We start from the raw sequence: 18,593 nt of genomic DNA, 5'->3' as shown, positions 1-18,593 counted from the left end.
TTGTTGGGGGGAAAGGATGCCGGTTGGAGACTCAGCTCTTGGTGTATCTAGTTGAATGTGAGAGTCCTCAGAAGAGAGTGTTGCCTTTCAGTTTCCTTTCTTGCTCTGGGACCATGAGTCCAGCATGAGTGCAGTCTTTAACAGCCTTCTGCACGACCCTCCTTACTCATTAATCCAACTTCTCTGAACAGGAAAAATCGACCTATGCCGAACACAATTGAATACTCTGAAAATTCTTTGTGATTACTGCCTTATCATGGGGCCCTGGATTAACATAGTAATTTCGTTTTGCTTTGAGTATCTGTGAGGGCTCTTCTGAGGGCTGGCAGAGCTGTGGATGATGCACTTTTCTCAGCCTCTTGCTGTCTCATGTTTTTTTGGGTGGCCCAGTCTTCATAGTAGACTTGAGAGCTGAGTTCGGAGCCCTCTTCTGGAGATAAGAATCTTCTGCCCAGACAAGTTGACTTGCTCAGGGTCACCTGGTTAGAGCTAAGATCTAAATCAGGACTTTTTGTTGTTGTTTTGTTTTTAACACTTCTGCCCCACTATAAATAGATATTTAAATAGAAGCCTAGCTATTATGTTTTAAAGTTCCGTAGACATTAAAACTTTCAGTTTATTCTTTAGAGCTACTGCATCCCTATACATTGGGAGTATTTTTCCACCTTTTCTGTGGTCTACTATGAGTTTTCTAGTTTTTCTAAACATTAAATACATTTATATTAAGTAGGTTCTTCAGATGACGAACAGGGACTCAGAACTCGGTACTTCTGCTGAGCTCATTAGCACCCTGGCTGAAGTAGGAAAGACGCCCTGGGTGAAGCTGAAGCTCACAGTGGTTTCCTGGAAAGAAAAACAGGTTTTACCTGTGCATAGCCATGCGGGTCTCTAGTTTCTAATTGTTTTCATTTGCTGGGTTGACTTTAAAAGTCAGTTCTTTGTACCTGTGTGTCAAAGAACAGCCAGGATCATAAGATAGAGTTTTGTTTGAGAGCAAGCAAGAAATTGGAAGTAGCTGGGAAATCCTAGAACACTCAGAAAACTTGTGTTAGCATTTTAGTTATTTTCAAATTGAATTACTTCAGGGTTGGTGGGTGGTTTGAATGCCAAATGCAGAGCTGCCCTAACCTAAAGCCTGTGTAGATAGAACTGCTGCTGTGTACAAGGGACCAAATGTAGGTAGAGTGAAAGATCTCTGAAGTAACCCTTGTTCTGTAGTACATTAGCACTACACCAAACCTCCCTCATCCAGAAATCTGAAATAAAGATGCTCCAGAATGGGAAACATTTTCAGCATCATGTCCAGTTAGGAAAGTGTAACGGTTAAAGTCTATGCAGTTCTTAACGGCTCTAACAGACATCCTGAATCTGTTTGCTCAGTTCGTGACAGATGGCTGCATTTTGGCAGTAAATTCACTCCTGTGTTTATTGATTCCCTTTTCTCCTCTTTTCTATCCTTCCACAGAAACAAGCCACTTCTATTCAGACCCATCGTGGAGTTACACCCAGAGGATACTCTTCAAATAGGCAAGTGGCCTATGAGTGGTGTGGTCAGGATCGTAGCATGCTTAGTTGTTTGAGGCAGCGTCCCCTTCTCAATATGATAGTCTCAATGTAATGCAGTCCATTTATTTATACTAATGTGCTCAGCTCCAGCTGTCACCTAGGATCTTCTACATGCTTGTCAAGCCCTTTACCATTTAGCCATATCCCCAGACCCCCATGTAAATATAACTGTTTCTGACACATTCTCTCAGTGCTGAGCCTTATAGATTGTGGGTATTTTGTTTGTTTGTCTGTCTGTAGATTTCTACCAACATTTTCCATTGTTCAGTTGTGGTTGACAGAAGGTCAGAGGGTTAATAGTCATACAGGTAAGAGAACATATTCAGAGAGTGGCCTTCTCTGTTAATCAGGCACCCCTTGCCCTCCTTTTGTGCACATCTGCAGTGCTGTAGCCGAGTTCCCTGTGACTAGAGTGTACTGACGTTTCCACAGAAGTGTGTATGGCTGCCAGCCTTTGTGTCCCATGCAGACCAGCTGGACCTGTTGTGGCTGTTCACTTTTCTGTGACACTCACCTAAGTACTTGGTTAATTGGTGTCACGTTAGGATGGCATGGCCACCTTGCACTTTGCATCACTTTGATCAGAACCACTTCCGTTGCACACACTCCCCCGTGGCGTTACCCTGCTCGGCTGCGTTCATTTTCATCTTTCCTGTTGGATGAGGAGCCCCATGGTCCCAGGGACTTATTGTTGGCTGGTTTGGTTTTAATTCAGGACCCTGCTGGGTAGCCATGGCTAGCCTAGAACATAGGTTTCTTCTGCCTATGCCTCCTCAGTGCTGGGGTCACAGACCGTGCTGTCATCCCCAGCTCATACCAGGTTTTGGTTATCCTTGTGTTCTGAGAATTGACTCAGTGCTCTGTGCACAGTGCCAACAAATTATTAGATGGGTGGGCAGATGGGTAAATTAATCTTGCTTATGGTCAAGAAATCCACCTGAGACAGAGTCCCCTTTACCTTAAAACAAAATAGAAACAAAAAACAAGACTCAAGTTTTCTGGGAAAATTTCTTATCTAAAAAGATCATTTTGTAATCTTTAAAAATAATAAATTACTCTTTCATTGAAGGAATGATGGGTTGCATTGGTTGGGTTCAACTCAGATCAGTGTGCCTTTTGAAATGCTTGCTTGAAAAATAGCAGTACTATTGAGTCACTCTTTGCGCCCGAGTATGTAAGTGTTATTTATAGACCTTCACTTTGCTCATGCCTTTTCCCGAACTGTCGAAGGCAGATGCTTTAGAAGGCAGATGACCACAGCCTTTATCAGTTACCCTTTGCTCTGTAACAAACCACTGCAAACCATGTGGCCCAAAGCATCTGCCATCTGTTTAGCTCACAGTGAGACTTGTCTCTTCAGTTGTGTTGTTTAGAACGTTTAGAAAGTTGTGTAGAACGTCTCAGCTGGGCTCTTATCTTTGCCAAAGGCTTCCTGGGTGTCCCCAGGCCTTGAGTGCACTAGGTCAGGCTGACCCTGTCTGTTTAAAATTATAGTGCCTTGAAGGTCTCAGCAACTCCACAGTACTGTAGGCCAAAAGACATCTCCCAGCTTCAGTTTACTAGTTAGTTGGATTCAAACTTCTTAAGTATATGTGTTGTAACAATGTATTAGTCATTTGAAGGCAGTAGACAAGTTGGATAAGCAATATCTAGTTATTTAGACATTTAGACATGCTATGTGCCAAGGCTGCCTTAAAGTTTGAATCCTTCTACCTTAGCCTCTCAAATACTAGGATTCCAGATGCACACCAGTGCTCTATGTGTGGCTATTTCGATCTTTAACTGCTGTTACTAGTGAAGCCTGGTGTACCTTTTGGGTACTTAACAACTTCACCTTGGAATCAGACTGAGGATCACCTATGTCTACATCAACATTCACAGTGTTTGCTTTTTATGTACAGCATATGAGAGCTTAACTTCCCAAGGGGGATGGTAACATTGGAGGAATTCAAAGAGATGTACTGTTGAAACTGTATTTTGCTTATGTTTGTCTGATGTTAAGTATCCATTTCCTGGGGAAATTCAAAACATTCTACTTCATTCCTGTAAATTTGCTATGCTACCCAGGGTACCTCAGTGCACATTTGGGAACCTCAAGGTCATCAGTTTAACATCTGTAATACTAAATATAATCATTTGAGATCAGCATTGTCTATATTTTATGGTTTAAAGAAATGTAGGTACCATAACTGCTCTGTCCTTATGCCCAAGAAAAGCTAGTTCTGGAGTTCATCCTCTCAGGTTTGTAAGGCTGGCTGGTAACTCGCAGCACCAGACAGAACGGCAGCTAAAGTGCTTGGCATTTCAGAACCCTGGACCTCAGGTGGCAGATTTGACCCCAAAACAATGCAGCAGAGAAAGACAGCGCAGATGTCGAAGATGAAGGAATATTTTTCTGTGAAGTACGAGGTGATGACGTACAACAGAAACGGCAGGCTGCTCTGTAACCATGTGGACCTGTGTGACTGCCTGCAGAAGAATGCCTGCCTGGGATGTTTCCACCTGTGTCCCAACTGCAACTCCAACAAGTGTGGGCCGGAGCATCAGGCCTATGATACCATCATCACCGAGTCTGGAGAGCTCATCAGCACCCCGCCACTTAGTGTTTCTGACTAGGAGATATGGAGAGAGAGAGAGAGAGAGAGAGAGAGAGAGAGAGAGAGAGAGAGAGAGAGAGAGAGTGTGTGTGTGTGTGTGTGTGTGTGTGTGTGTGATGTGTGAGAGATGTGTGAGTGTATGTGTGCTTATTTGTTTTGAGACAGGATCTATCTATTCTGTAGCTCAGGCTGGCCTTGAACTTATGACAGTCCTCCTGCCTCAGCTCCCCAAGTTGTATTAATTTAGGTATATTATGCCAGGCTTGGCTTCTGTTTCTTTTACATACATACATACATACATTTACTTTTAAGTCAAACGACTTTCTCTTGGATAAGTGTTAGTGTTTGGGCAAACTATTCTCTCAAGCTACAGATGGATGTAGAATGGATGATAATTGTGTAGACCCTCTCAGGTTCCACAGTTCATGACCAAAGACTGCAAGAGTGGACGATCAGTCTCCCTCATTAGCAGCACTCCCAACTCTGCCTTGAGGTCACCTCTCCCTTCTCAGGGTGTCTGGTTAAGATTTGCAGAGCTCTGCATCTGAAAGCTGTTACCTAGAACATACAACCAAATGTATGTCTTTCTTTGAATGTCACATATTACTAAGAAAAGCAAGCCTGTTCCTTTGTACTATATGTCTTTAGTCTTATTTTTTATTGTTTATAATTTGATGTTAAACTTAAATTTTGTAATGACAATATTTTTATTACCAGACACTTATATTTTACTAAATCTTAGTTGACTAAATTGAGAAGCAAACTCGAATATGCTAAAAGTAAGTGATTAACACATTTCCTTACAAGATCAGTATTTTAGGTTTTTTTTTTTTTTAAAGGAAGTTAGCCTTAAATGATACTAAGTGGCTTACATGTTTACTAGTTGGATGTGTGTATGAGCAGCTGACTGAAAGCACGATGTGGTTGTCTCTGTTCTGATATACTATAGCAGGTGTCTGGAAAGTTGAATTTGGCCTTCTATGAACAAATTTCTCTCTCTCTCTCTCTCTCTCTCTCTCTCTCTCTCTCTCTCTCTCTGTGTGTGTGTGTGTGTGTGTGTGTGTGTGTGTGTGTGTGTGTTCATGTACATCAGTGCAGGTGCCTGCAGAGGCCAGAGATGTTGACTTCTTTGGAGTTTGAGTTACTGGCTTTTATGAAGCACTTGAAATCAGGGCTGGGAACCAAACCCAGGTCCTTTGCAAGAGCAGTATGTGCTCTAAATATCTGAACCATCTCTCCAACACCAAACATTAATTTTCCCCATCTTAAGTCAGAGTTTCTCTTATGTTCATTGTCTGGTAGATTCTCAAATCCTCAGTCACTAACTTTAGATGTGTACTGTGAGTCAATTTACATTTGAAACAAATTCCCAGATGATGCTGAAGTCACAGGCCTGGGGGCCATGTATGAAAAGCACTTCTCTACGTTACATTAGATTTGTAATGAAAGGGAGTGTTTAAACACTGGAACTTAGTGACTTGGTACTGTGTTAAACCACTCAAAATCTTGTTTTAAATAAATGTGAAGTGTTGAGAAAGAAAAGAAAGGAAGGAAGGAAGGAAGGAAAAAAGAAAGAAAGAAAGACAGACAGACAAAGAAAGAAAGAAAAGAAAAGAAGGAAAAGAGAAAAGAAAAAAGAAAGGAAAAAAGAAATGTAGTCATGTGGCTATGTTACTTGCCCAGAGCTCCAGGGCTGACAGTGGCTAAGTTGAAATGTGACCATGTACTGTAAATTCAATTCAAAGAAGGTGTGATCTGCATAGATCACAATGTGCTGTGACTCCTCAATCACAGAATATGTAGGTCCAGGGTTCAAGAAATCCTTTTACCTCAGCCTCCTTAGTAGCTGGGGATGTGTGTTATTTAAGGACTTTTAACAACTTACTACTTAGTAGTAGTAGGGTTCTTGTGCCTCTCTTTATGTCAGGGTCTCTTTGTGTTCATTATTGATGGTTAGGATCTAATGCTGCTCATCATGGGAGACTTACACAGCACATCCCTCAGTCATAACAAGCAAATACATCTTTAGATATTGCTCCAAGCTCTCTACTCGTGAAGTTGCTCTGGTTGAGAGCCACTTCTTATACTGAAGAATGGCTAAGCTTATGTAATGAGGATTTTCATAATTGTCTCTCATTTTGGCCATATATAAGCCAGTTCTTAGTTGTTCCTGCATAGGAGCAGTATTTTTAAAGCTTCTCCTTTGTCAGTTCTCTTAGCAACAAGTCCTCTAAAAGAGTGCTGGCTACAGAAGTGCGTGTAGTAACACACAGGTATCATTTTAACTGTTCCACACTCTGATGATAGAATCTCATGAAGCCCAGGCTGGCCCAAACTTACTATGTAACCAAGGCTACCCTTCAGTTCTCAGGCCTCTTGCCTCTACATTCAAGTGCTAGGATTTCAGGATTGCACCCTGCTACCCAATATACAGGATTTAAATCCATGGTGATTGGCTTTCCAAACCTGGATATGTCCATTATTTCAGAAAGCCTTCTATAAACATTGTACAAAATACTTCGAACCTTCCTCCACATTCCCTTACCAGAAAACCTAGAAGGAGAGGAGGAATGTGTCTCCTGTGGTTACGGGAAGTCCTTCCATTACCTCTGGGGAGGCTCCAGTATACACAGCTTTCTGCTCAATCTGTGGGCTCTGGCCAGTGCTGGATTTCATGAAAGTGTCTCTTTTCTCAGAATAGTAAAACTTCCTTGGAACTTACTCTGCCCTTGTCCCCCACAGGTCCATTGTATTCTCTGAGGACAGTGGACCTCATATATCTAAACAACAGCTTTGACTTAGGGACAACTGTATGTGGTGCTAGTGTGTGCTGTTCCAGTCCTCAGATTCTGTCACTTCAAAGACTCAAGGTCATGTCCAGGGCTTCCTGCCTGTTGTGTGGAATGCCTCCTTGATACAGGCTGGGCCTGAGAGCCTCAGATCGCTGTGTGCATTCACATCTGCTGTCCTTGTGCATTGTTTGCTGTTTGATACTGGGCCTAGTTAGATAAGTCTCTCCCAAACCACTTGGTTGCCCCTTGCCACCACTATATTATTTCCATTATATTAGAGAACTAACTGCATGCCTCAGAATTCTGTTGTGTGCCTTTTAGGTTTCGTCAGAAATGGAAAAGCTCATTAAAGACTTGCTTACTATCAATGTGTTATTTTTAAGAAGGTACACAAGCACGTGGGAAGTGTTTGTTTCTGTTATAGGCCAGACAAGTGTTTCTGTTTTTGTTATATTATTCTCTTGATACAGTGTTGTGGTACCCTGGGGCTGACTCTGGGTTCCGCTTGTCCTTTATTGCTTTCCTGATAGCTAAGGGACTCCCGGAAGGTGTTTATCTTTTTCAATGTATTTGCGTCGACTGATGAAGATGATAAGGGACCTGCTTCCATGCTCTGGTGCTTTTGTTCTTTAGTCCTGGGGATTGAATACAGGGTTTTATACATGCAAAGTGGGTACTGTGCCACTCTCTGCCCCTGCTGATAAGGGGTCTAGAGCCAGAACTTGAATCAGTAGCAGTGGTTCAGGATGACTTGTCACCTTGTTACATTTTCTGTACCACTGAGGAAATAGTAAATAAGGCCTGCAGTAGAAAGATAACCTGATTTGGGCACAGTGATAGACACATGTCTTCCCAGCACTCAAGCAGTGGGAGAGTTGCTGTGAGTGCAAGGCCAGTCTGAGTTAAACAGCAAGGCCCTGTTAAAACAAACAAACAAACAAACAAACAAATAAAGCCTAGTCATTGAATACTTGACAATTTATAAGGCCACACTGAGGTATCATGACTACACTGATGACTACCAAAGGCCAGTGTCATTGTGTTTGGATCCTTGGTTCTGTGTGTGTAGTTTGCAGACTGACAACATTAGAAGCCTTGGAAATGTGCTAAAGAGGTAGGAGTCTACGATGGCAAGGTCTACATAGTCGTAACTCTGGGTCCTGAGACTTGAAAACCACTGCAGACACCATTCTGAAATCTTACCTTGGGCACACCTGAAAACTCATGTTCTTACTCATTTTGAAAATGTATTGCTACATAAACTATTATCTTTTAAACATAACACAATACAAATGGTGTAGTGTTTGAAGAACAACTCACCAATGGGTATCAGTAGTTAAACAGGCCTAGTCTTTGACCTCATAATTCCACTCACAATCCTCTGCCTTGAAGAGGTGACTGACAGGTACTTCATCAGTGTATGTACCAGGATGTTCATTGCAGTGTCTCAGATGGAGAAAATTTGGCAATGCTGTGTATGTCCAATAGTATGGGATTGACCAAATACAAGGTGTTTTTGATGGTGATCCCTATATTCAGCAGTGAAAGATTGTATTTTCCCTTTTAATGGCATGCTAGAAAATCAATATAGAAAATGGTTCCATGAGCTGGACATAGTGGTGCAGCTTGTCCCAACTGGACAAGCTGAGGTTGGAGGAATCAGTCTGAGCAACACAGTAAGACCTCATCTTGAGAAAACAAATCAAAATAAAGAGAATGATGTCTTCGATGCTGTTATTAGGTAGGAAACACAATTTGGAAAACAGGTACTTAGTGGTCCTATTTTCTTAAATACCTGTGTGTGTGAGAGAAGTGTTTTACTTGAGCTTAAGCATAAAAGAAAAAAACTACAGTGTTCACTGAGAACCTTTAGAAGATGTGACTTGGGCTAATTTTCACTCTCCTGTCATGTGATTTATGTGTGTGTGTTCAAGTATGTGTTTGCGTGTGCATGTACCCATAAGGAAACCATAAGAGGAGTCAAGTCCTCTTCTGTCGCTCTCCTCTCCACCTCATTGCAGAGATGCAGGGACTTTCACTGAACCTAGATTTTTCTGTGTTATCTTCATCATCGTCGTTGTCGTCATCATCGTCGTCGTCGTCGTCATCATCGTCGTCATCATCATCATCATCATGTTTGGTTTTTTGATATAGGGTTTCTCTTTGTAGCCCTGGCTGTCCTGGAACTGGCTATGCTGACCAGATTGACCTTGAATTCACAGAGAGCCACCTGACTCTGCCTCCCCAAGTGTTAAGATTAAAGGTGTGCACCACTGTACCTGGATTAAAGTTACTTTAATTTTTTTTTTCTTTTCTTTTTTTTCGGAGCTGGGGACCGAACCCAGGGCCTTGCGCTTGCTAGGCAAGTGCTCTACCACTGAGCTAAATCCCCAACCCAAAGTTACTTTAATTTTGAAAAAGCCATATCTAGGTTGGAGAGATGGCTCTGAGTTAAGAGCACTTGCTGTTCTTCCAGAGGACCTAGGTTTGATTCCCAACATCCACATGGAGCCTCACAACCATCTGCGTAATATGCGGCCATACATACAGGCAAAACATTCATACACATAAAATGATTAAAAATGTAAAATAAAATAACCTTCAAAAAAGAAAAGCCTTGTCCATTAAAAGTATGATATCATTGGCTTGCATTGAAATGAGCATTTTATTTTTTGCATTTGCAGATAGTCACATGCTGGATTCAAAAAGATATGCCATCATTGGAGCAGATCTCCGAGACCTTTCTGAGCTGGAAGAGAAACTAAAGAAATGTAACATGAATACACAGTGAGATTTTTTTTTAACCCCTTATGTGTTTGTGGTTTTCTGCGAGTTATGAGAGCCAGTTAGTACAGCTTGCTACTTGCTTTCTGTCTTTATGCTGTATTGTGCCATTGCTACTTATTGTAGTTTCCTGAGAGTTCTAAGCAGTCTTTTCCTTAAGTGTGCTTTTCACCCGTGATTCCTTTTTAAAATGCTTGCCCTAATATAATAAAGTGTGTGAGAGCCTATAGCAACAATGTGCAAAGAAAGAGCTGGTGTCTAAAATACATAGAGACCAACACTCATGAAAGTGGCCAGAGATAGGTAGATAATGACAGGACGTCAGGATGTACGACGTGTGCCCATCACATGGGGCTGTCAGACTACTGTAGCCATCAATGTATGTCCATCACACGGGGCTGTCAGACCATTGTAGTCATCATACAAAGTTCTGGTATTCTCTGACCAAAGTGGCAAGAATATGTAAATCCGACTGTATGAAGTTGGTGAGGATGTGGGTGGTAGGGAGTAGGCTGCAGTGACTCACCAAGTAGGAGTGGACTGGCTACAAGCCATGGTGGGAATAGTGGGAAATAGCTAGCAGAATTGTAATGTGTGATACAAAAGTCCCACTTTGGGTGTATTTTCCAGAGAAGTTACTTCACGCTAAAAGGTGGGTGTTGATTGCAGCCAGCAGAGTAGCAGGAAATTGGAAAGGCTCCCTGGAAGGAAACTGGATGAATAAACCATGAAGTACATGACTCAACTCCACATGGAGAACTCACAGTCTATCCACGAAGTAAAAATCAAGTTGCAGAATAACACTTGCACTATGTAAAGCCACAACTCTGGACCAGAAGTGCACACTTAGATTGCAGAAGTGGCTTATGGGTGAAAAGAAGGGTCCTCTATGCCGAATTTCTGAGATTGCCCTTTGTAGAGAAGGGATGAGGGGTGTGTGGCCTTGGAACCAAGTCAAAGTCAGACTGCATAGATGAAGATAACATTGGGTAGTCACCATCTGAAGTTAGTACCCAGGAGCACATTTAAAGGGATGATGTGGTGAAGGGAATGTTGCTTAAAGAATAAATAAGGCAGAGCATCCATCGCAGGTTAAAGAAATGAGCAGTGGGGGACATAAGTAGGAGGAGGATAGGAATGGATGTGAAATACGGGTGAGCTCTGGAAGGTGGACGGAGAGAACAGGGAGCACCAAGTCTCCATGGCTTCCCTACTTATCTGCGCCAATGTGGGAGCTAGTGTCTTTGCATATTGGAGCTCTTCTTGACATACTCAGCCTACACCACTCAGCAACACTGTTAGCCTCAGTAGGACTTGGAGGTCCACGTGTTCCATGCTGGAGATGGCTCTGATGGCCTAGTATCATCCTGGGGTCTTTGTCTGTCTTTGTCTCACTGAGTATTCAGAGAGCATCATTGGTTCCCAGGCCATGACGCCCTTAGGAGGAGGTGGAACCTTTAGGAAGGGAACTTGATAGGTATCTTAGTTAGGGTTTTACTACGGTGAACAGACACCATGACCAAGGCAAGTCTAATAAATGACAACATTTAATTAGGGCTGGCTTACAGGTTCAGAGGTTCAGTCCATTATCGTCAAGGCAGGAATATGGCAGCATCCAGGCAGGCATCATACAGGAGGAGCTGAGAGTTCTACATCTTCATTTGAAGGCTGTTAGCAGAATGCTGACTTCTAGACAGCCAGGATGAGGGTCTTAAAGCCCGTGCCCATAGTGACAGCCTCCAAATAGTGCCACGCCCTGGGCCAAGCATATTCAAACCATAACAGTAGGGATTACACTGGGCACAGGTTCTGAAGGAGCCACAGCCAATCCCTTTCTCTATCCCTGGTTATGAAGTATACCCTATTCTACCATTTGTTCCTGGCCATCTGGAATCTGGGCATGAATTCAAAGCAACAGGGCCAACCAGTCTTGAATAGGAACCTCGAACACTGTGTGCCGAAGTTACCTTTCCTCTTTATGAGCTGGCTCTCAGGTGTGTTACAGGGGAGAGAGAACTGGGTCGGGGAAGTCTGAGGGCAAGCCTGGGTTTTCCACTCCACAGATCTCAGATTATAGCATGTAGCTTATTCTTCTTTTGACTGAATATAACATACTGATATTCAAGGACACTGGTTTCCTTAGGCTTGTGAGAGCATGTTAGTGAGAGTCACCAAGGGTTGGAATCAGATGCTCCTAGATTACTGTGGCACCCTCATCATCAGGAGTCTTAGACTCTTACCCTGAGCATAGTGCCAACCTTTTAATGAACTAGTTATTTGACAGTGGTCCTTTAAAATATTTTTTAAATTTATTTGGCCCTTAGTTCTTTTCTGCATTCTGATATGGTGTAAATACTGTATCTCCAGATGGGTTTAAAGACTTGATGACGAAGTGCATGTGAGGGTGGGGGAACAGGAGGAGCGTGTACTGGTCACTTTTGGAGTAAGTCACACCTCAGTCTGACTTCGGCCCTAGGGACCTGCGGCTTCTGCAGTGATGTGACAGAACAGGGAAGACCCAGTTATAAGTGAGCTGTTGATGGGGAAATTGGCCTCACTTTTGGAACCCCATACCAAAAGGTGAAAAGCAGTTGTTACAAGTATGAGAACTGTGTCTGATTTCCCGGGTGGCGTCCTTATCTTTTCAGTGCTTTCTTTTACATTATATTTTGAAAAGTAGTGATCCCAAACTGGTAATTCCAGTACTTAGGAGGCCAAGGCAGGTAAGTCACTGTGGGTTCAAGGGCAGCTGGGGTTACATAGCCCTTAGTGAGATCTTGTCTTGAAAAAAAAAATCAATTGTTAATCCCGTTTTTAATGTTAATGAGTATCCTTAATAGTAGTTTTAGGGGCTGCAGAGATGGCTCAGTGGTTAAGAGCACTGGCTGCTCTTCCAGAGGTCCTGAGTTCAGTTCCCAGCAACCACATGGTGGCTCATAACTGTCTGTAATGGAATCTGAAGAGAGCGATAGTGTCCTCATACACATAAAATAAATAAATAAATCTTTAAAAATAGAGTTTTAAGTAGCTAGGCAGTGGTGGCGCGTGGCTTTAACCCCAGCACTGGGAAGGCAGAGGCAGGTAGATCTCTGAGTTTGAGGCCAGCCTGCCTACAGAATGAGTTCCAGGGAAGCCAAGGGCTATGTAGAGAGACTGTGTTTAGAACTCCGACTATCACCACCAATGGTTTTAAGTGGTCTTTGTTTTATATTCCATTTTTTTCATGATACAAGGCTTCATCATGTAATCCTAGACTCTCTAGTGCTAAGATTGTGGATGTGTGCCACTGCATTTGGCTCTAACCATTTGTAACTTAAATTTCAAATAACTCAAATGTATTTCTTAGTTCATTTCCTTACACTGTGGTTATATAGTACAACACAAGTAAAGCAACTCAAGGGAGCACGTGTTTGCTTCATCTCAGATCAAAGTATAGTCTGTTATGTCAGGAAATCAGGACGGCAGGATCTGGACACAGCTGCCCGCACTACATCCACAGTCAGGAAGCAGAGCAGTGGGTCCATGTTGCTCTCAGCTCCCTGCCGCTTATGCAGCCCTAATCCCAAGCCACAGAATGGCTCTTTTCACCTTAGCTCAGTCAAGGTAATTCCCTACAGGCATTCTCAGATGCCTGTCTTCCTGCTGATGCTAGATTCTGACAAGCTGACAGCACTAACAGCACAACTTAAAACCACAAAACTTCCCTGTGATGCCTTTCCTGAGGCTTCCCTTCTGTCACAGCTTAAATGACAGTGGTTGCCTTTGCAACATGAGACTTTGCCACCATGCCTTGCAATCTGGGTTTAACCCTCAGGAGCCCGTATGGTGGGAGAGGAGAGCTGACTCCCACAGCTTGTCCTCTGACCTCCTTACACATATGCATAAATAAATACAATTAGAGGTTTCTTTAAAGCTTGGGGCTGTTTTTCTTTGGTCATTAACTTATTAAATGAGATATGGTAATATCACTTTTTCTCACTTTCATAATCTTTCTATTATGTGAGTTTTTGTTTGTTTGTCTTATTTTATTTTGTGACATGGTCTTTATGTACTCCAGGCTGGCCTTGAATTTACTGTGCAGAGGGAAGTGACCATGAACTTCCGATCTTCCTTTCTCTACCTCCCCAGTGCTGAGATTCACACCATGTCCAGTGTGAGCATTGCTGGAGTGCCAGCCTAGTCTGAGCTCTGTTCCCGATCCATATAAGGATCAAGGCTTTAGACTTAGATTATATTGTCAAATTGGAAAAAAGTGGGTTTGCTTTCTGTTATTCATCATGCTTGCAGTACAGACTTCTGTCTCCTGGATTCGGTGTTTTCCCTTCTGTACTGTGATTCAGCTGCACTGAGCTTAAGATGTGTGGTGGAGCTGGGGATATGGCTCAGTGGTATGCGCTCTTTCAGTGCACATATATGGACCAGTGTGCTGGGGAGGAAACAGGTACATCCTGGTTTCTCACTGGCCAGCCAGCCAAAATGATAAGTTTCTGCTTCTGTGAGAAGCAGTAAGGTCAGAGTGGGAGAGGAAGACATTTGATCCACGTACATGTGCACACACACAGGTACACACCCTGCACATAGGTGGCTGGCCAGCATGCTAATGAGCAATGGGTGTGTGCCTTAGTTAAGTGGAGGTATTGATCGTTTCACCGTTTAAAAGGTTAAAATGGAATGCAGGTGAACACGGGATGGTTGGTGCTGTCAGGCCAGTGCTAGGCTGTTGTGAATGCCATACTTCTCTCACTGATGGCAGCTATGAGCAGAGGTGCCATGTGCAACTATACACATAGGGGTTCTGGTCGAGGATGTGATTTGAACAGTTTATTTCATGTCTATATTTCTTCAGTTTCTCTTTTGAGTACTGGAATAATATCAGAACCCAACAAGCCATGTTCCAAGTTTATGTCAATGATAACTGACTTAAAAATCTAAGAAATGGGACTGGAGATATATGTAGCTCAAAGATAGAGCACCTGCCTACGTGCGTATGCAGGGTTCGGGTTTTAATTCTCAGTACTGAACAAAAGTGTGAGAAATGGCCAGTGCGTGGTGTTGTATGTCTGTGGTGTCAGCCTTACGCTGGAGACTCAGGAGCTGATCGCCAGCCTGGTCTTCACAGTGAGGCTATCTCAAAAAACAAACAGAAGAATCTGAGCTGCAGTTACATTCCTATAATTTTAGTTGTTGCTTATGGTTCTTAGTGGAGGAACTACAAATAACTTCTAATTTCTGTGTATAGAAATCATTTCAGTTTTTGTAGTAATATATTTGAAAGATACATAATGTTTTTTTATCAGTTTTTTTTTAACCATTTCATTACATGTAGTTTATTTGTTCTATAATCTAAAAGTAAAGACAAAAGAAAGTCACTTGGGGTTGGGGATTTAGCTCAGTGGTAGAGCGCTTGCCTAGCAAGCGCAAGGCCCTGAGTTTGGTCCTCAGCTCCAAAAAAAAAGAAAAAGAAAAAGAAAGCCACTTAATTTGAGAGAAATAACCAGTCAGGAGAATCTTGTTCTTTAGGGTGAAGGGAGGAAATGAGGATCTGGCAAAGGAGTCTGAGAAGGAATGTAAATGAACTTAGAAAAGACAAGTGGAGATGTTCTAGTAACACAGGGAGTGTGAGGATGTCCAGAAGCAGCCACTCGTACCACCCTGCTAAGGCATAGGGTGCATTGTGGAGGAGTGGCTGGGAAGATGGGTAAAGGGCTAGGCTAGGAAATGCAATCCCTGCCAGACCTGACCTACCACTGTGGCCATTAGTTCACATCACTGGTCCACCTCTATCCACTGCACAGGACTAGGAAGGAGGAGGGGCTCACAGAGCCCTACTCTTTACCCCGAACTACTGGCTACTGGTAGATTTTGGAAGAGGAGTGATCCTTGTTTACAGTTGTGGCCCTGTTGCTGAGCACATCTGATTCCAACAGAGAGCTCCAAACCCATGCTCACACAGGTGGCCCTTGTCAATCTTAGTAGACATAAAGTAACATGAATGTGAGAGAGATTTGTTGGAAATAGGAGAGGGGAGGGATGACAGTGGGTAAGGGTGCCCAGAGTGCCAGGCAAACATGTGGAATTGTACAAAATATAAGAAGAGTTATGCCGTCTGGATAACTGTATAGCAATGTATTGTTTTTACTGCTTTATAATGTATTATTACTTTGGGTAGATCGATGCATACTAATAATAGAATTTCTTGAAGAATATAACCATTTGTAATGACATTGTCTTCAGCTTTTTTTTATTTTATTTATATGAGTACACCGTCGCTGTCTTCAGACAAACCAGAAGAGGGCTTCGGATCCCATTACAGGTGGCTGTGAGCCACCATGTGGTTGCTGAGAATTGAACTCAGGACCTCTGGAAGAGCAGTCAGTGCTCTTAACCACTGAGCCATCTCTCCAGCCCTGTCTTCAGCTTTTTAAATTAATTATTTTTTTTATTTGGTTCTGGGAATGGACCTAGGGCCTCATAAATGCTAGACAAGCTCTGAACCACTGAATTAAACTCTTAAGTCTTCTTTTTCCATCTCTTTATGGCAGACCTTCACTTAATAAAGATTAGATTCTATTAAAGGAATATTAGTAATTTCTACATAGCTCAGCTCAGTGGTTTGAAACAGTTCACATGTTGCTAAGGATTCTGTGAGTTGTAGTGGGGCTGGGCTTAAATGGGTGGTTCTTTCTCGAGGCCAAGTATGTTGATAGCCCCAGGGGCCCACTTGAGTGACCAGCAGATGGGCCAGCTGGCAGCTATCAGCAAAGACACTTCGTTTTCTTCCCATCACCTGGCTATCTGGAGTTCATTTTCTGTCAGGATTCCACTGTAGGAACAGGTCATGTTCAGTGCGTGTGTGATCTCCACACTATCTGTTTGCTGGTCTACACAGCCCCAGTTCCAGGGTAGGAGAATAATCTCCTGCAGTGGGAGAACCTACAGGGTTCTGTTGCCCCTGGACAGTAGGCACACAGCAGCAGCAGGCCTGTCTCTCTTTCTAGTCTGTCCCATGCACTGAACTCATTTTCTTAAGATAGACAGACGCCAGCTCCTTGCTCTCCTTTCTGTAGTTGTGTCTCTTGACACTTGTACTAGACATCAGTCAAGCCGCGTGCTAACTCTGGATTTCTTGGCTGTGGAGCAGCAGTGCTGTGATGTTTGCCTAACTCGGTGTCGTGACCTGATGACCCGTCTCTCTCTCTCTCAGGTTGCCCACACTCCTGATAACCGAATGTGTGCTGGTGTACATGACTCCGGAGCAGTCAGCCAACCTCCTAAAGTGGGCAGCCCGCAGTTTTGAGACGGCCATGTTCATAAATTATGAACAGGTAAGAGTTTCCCGAGAGGCAGATTTCACATGGGCTTCCAGAACCTTTGCCTCAGTCCTTGTTCAGTTCCTTCTGTGTATAGCCATGTGTCTGCTTCATTCTGTTCTAGCAACCCTTTTCTCCTGCTTTCTCGACTTCCCCCCAGCTCTTAGCAGAGATTTTGGACCCTGATTCTTGGAGAAAGTTTTCAAATTATCATATATTATCAACAGGCTTGTAGACATGGATTGAAGTAATTTTGACCATATTAGAAGGAAGAGCGGGTTGGGGATTTAGCTCAGTGGTAGGACGCTTGCCTAGCAAGCGCAAGGCCCTGGGTTCGATCCCAAGCTCAGGGGAAAAAAAAAAAAAAAAAAAAAAAGGAAGAGCAAGCTCAAAGGCCCTTAAAGGCAGGAATGTGAACAGATGACATTGACTGTGTGATGTGAGGAAGACGGGGACTGAAGAACCTGGGGCTGCCAGGTGGTTTAGAGGGTCTGACCTGAGGGGGATGGAGAGGCTACTTGTGAATAAACTGAGAGGCCTGGAGTGGCCACTCATTAGGTCCAGCCAGGAGTTTAATGTGAGCATTTGACCTAGAGTTGCAAGGGCCCTAGTTTTGTAAGAGAAGTGTGATATACAAGATTGTAAGTATAAAATGCTCTATTGCTTCAATGACTAATCGCTGATATCGGTCCAGTGGCTGCAGAAAAGGCTCTTTCGGAGCTTTGGAAGGACCCAGCTTGAGTCTCAGGCCTGTGTGATGAGGACAAGTTGCATACACTCTCTGTGCCTCTGCTTCCTTGCCTGAAAACAGTGAAAGCTCTGCTTCCCAGTGTAAGGTACACAAGAGTTCGTGTGTGCATTTACACCTGGGCCTACCCCACTCCTCACCCCCTGGTTAAGTGAGTGTGTGCTGTTCAGATTCTCCTGAGCGCTGGTTGTTTGCTGTGGGGGAGACACGGGAGGTTAGACATCCATATACACCATGTGGAGGCCTCTGTTGCTCTCTGCCTCATTCCCTTGAGGTGGTTCTCACGGAACCTGGCGCCTGCAGCTCTTTGGCTCGGCTGACTGGCGAGCACAGCCCCAGTGACCCTCCTGTCCCCAGACCCCAGTACTGGGTTATAGTCGTGTGTGGCCACACTGGCTTTTGACAGGAGTGCTGAGCATTGAACTCAGGTGCTCGTGTTTATGCAGCGAGCTCTCCCCCATGGAGCTACCTCTCTAGCCAGAGTTCTTTGCTGGTTAGCACTTACCTTGTAGAAATCCACAAGATGCTCCAGAATGCTGGCTAGCTGTTTTCATCATTTATTTACTTAGTGTACCCCGGCTAGCTGGGAGCTTGCTGTGTAGACCAGGCTGGCTCATAGCTGGGTAATCATTCTGCTCCCAAGTGTTGGGCTACCAGATATGTACCACAATAGCTACCTTTGTAAAAAACTTCTCTCTTTTTAATGGGATCTCACTGTGTAGCCCTACCTCATTCACTTCACCGTTTTCTTTTCACTTCATCGTATGTAAGAGCAGTGAGGAGACTTGGCCATATG

At 43.4% G+C, this 18,593-nt stretch overlaps 1 protein-coding gene across 2 annotated transcripts in view; it reads left to right on the top strand.

The window, feature by feature from the left end:
• The window catches only part of Lcmt1 (leucine carboxyl methyltransferase 1), a 54,509-nt gene that overhangs the window by 24,917 nt on the left and 10,999 nt on the right, over positions 1-18,593 (top strand). For both annotated transcript variants that reach the window (XM_032892704.1, XM_032892703.1), the window contains exons 5-7: positions 1,466-1,527; positions 9,640-9,742; positions 16,944-17,064. In XM_032892704.1, the coding sequence (XP_032748595.1) occupies positions 1,466-1,527; positions 9,640-9,742; positions 16,944-17,064 (286 nt within the window). The remainder of the gene's footprint in view (positions 1-1,465; positions 1,528-9,639; positions 9,743-16,943; positions 17,065-18,593) is intronic.

Source organism: Rattus rattus, chromosome 2 (assembly GCF_011064425.1).
Source record: "Rattus rattus isolate New Zealand chromosome 2, Rrattus_CSIRO_v1, whole genome shotgun sequence".
In the NCBI taxonomy this organism is placed as follows: Eukaryota; Metazoa; Chordata; class Mammalia; order Rodentia; family Muridae; genus Rattus; species Rattus rattus.
Note: the sequence above shows the minus strand (reverse complement) of the source record. Positions and strands in the feature narration are given on the sequence as shown.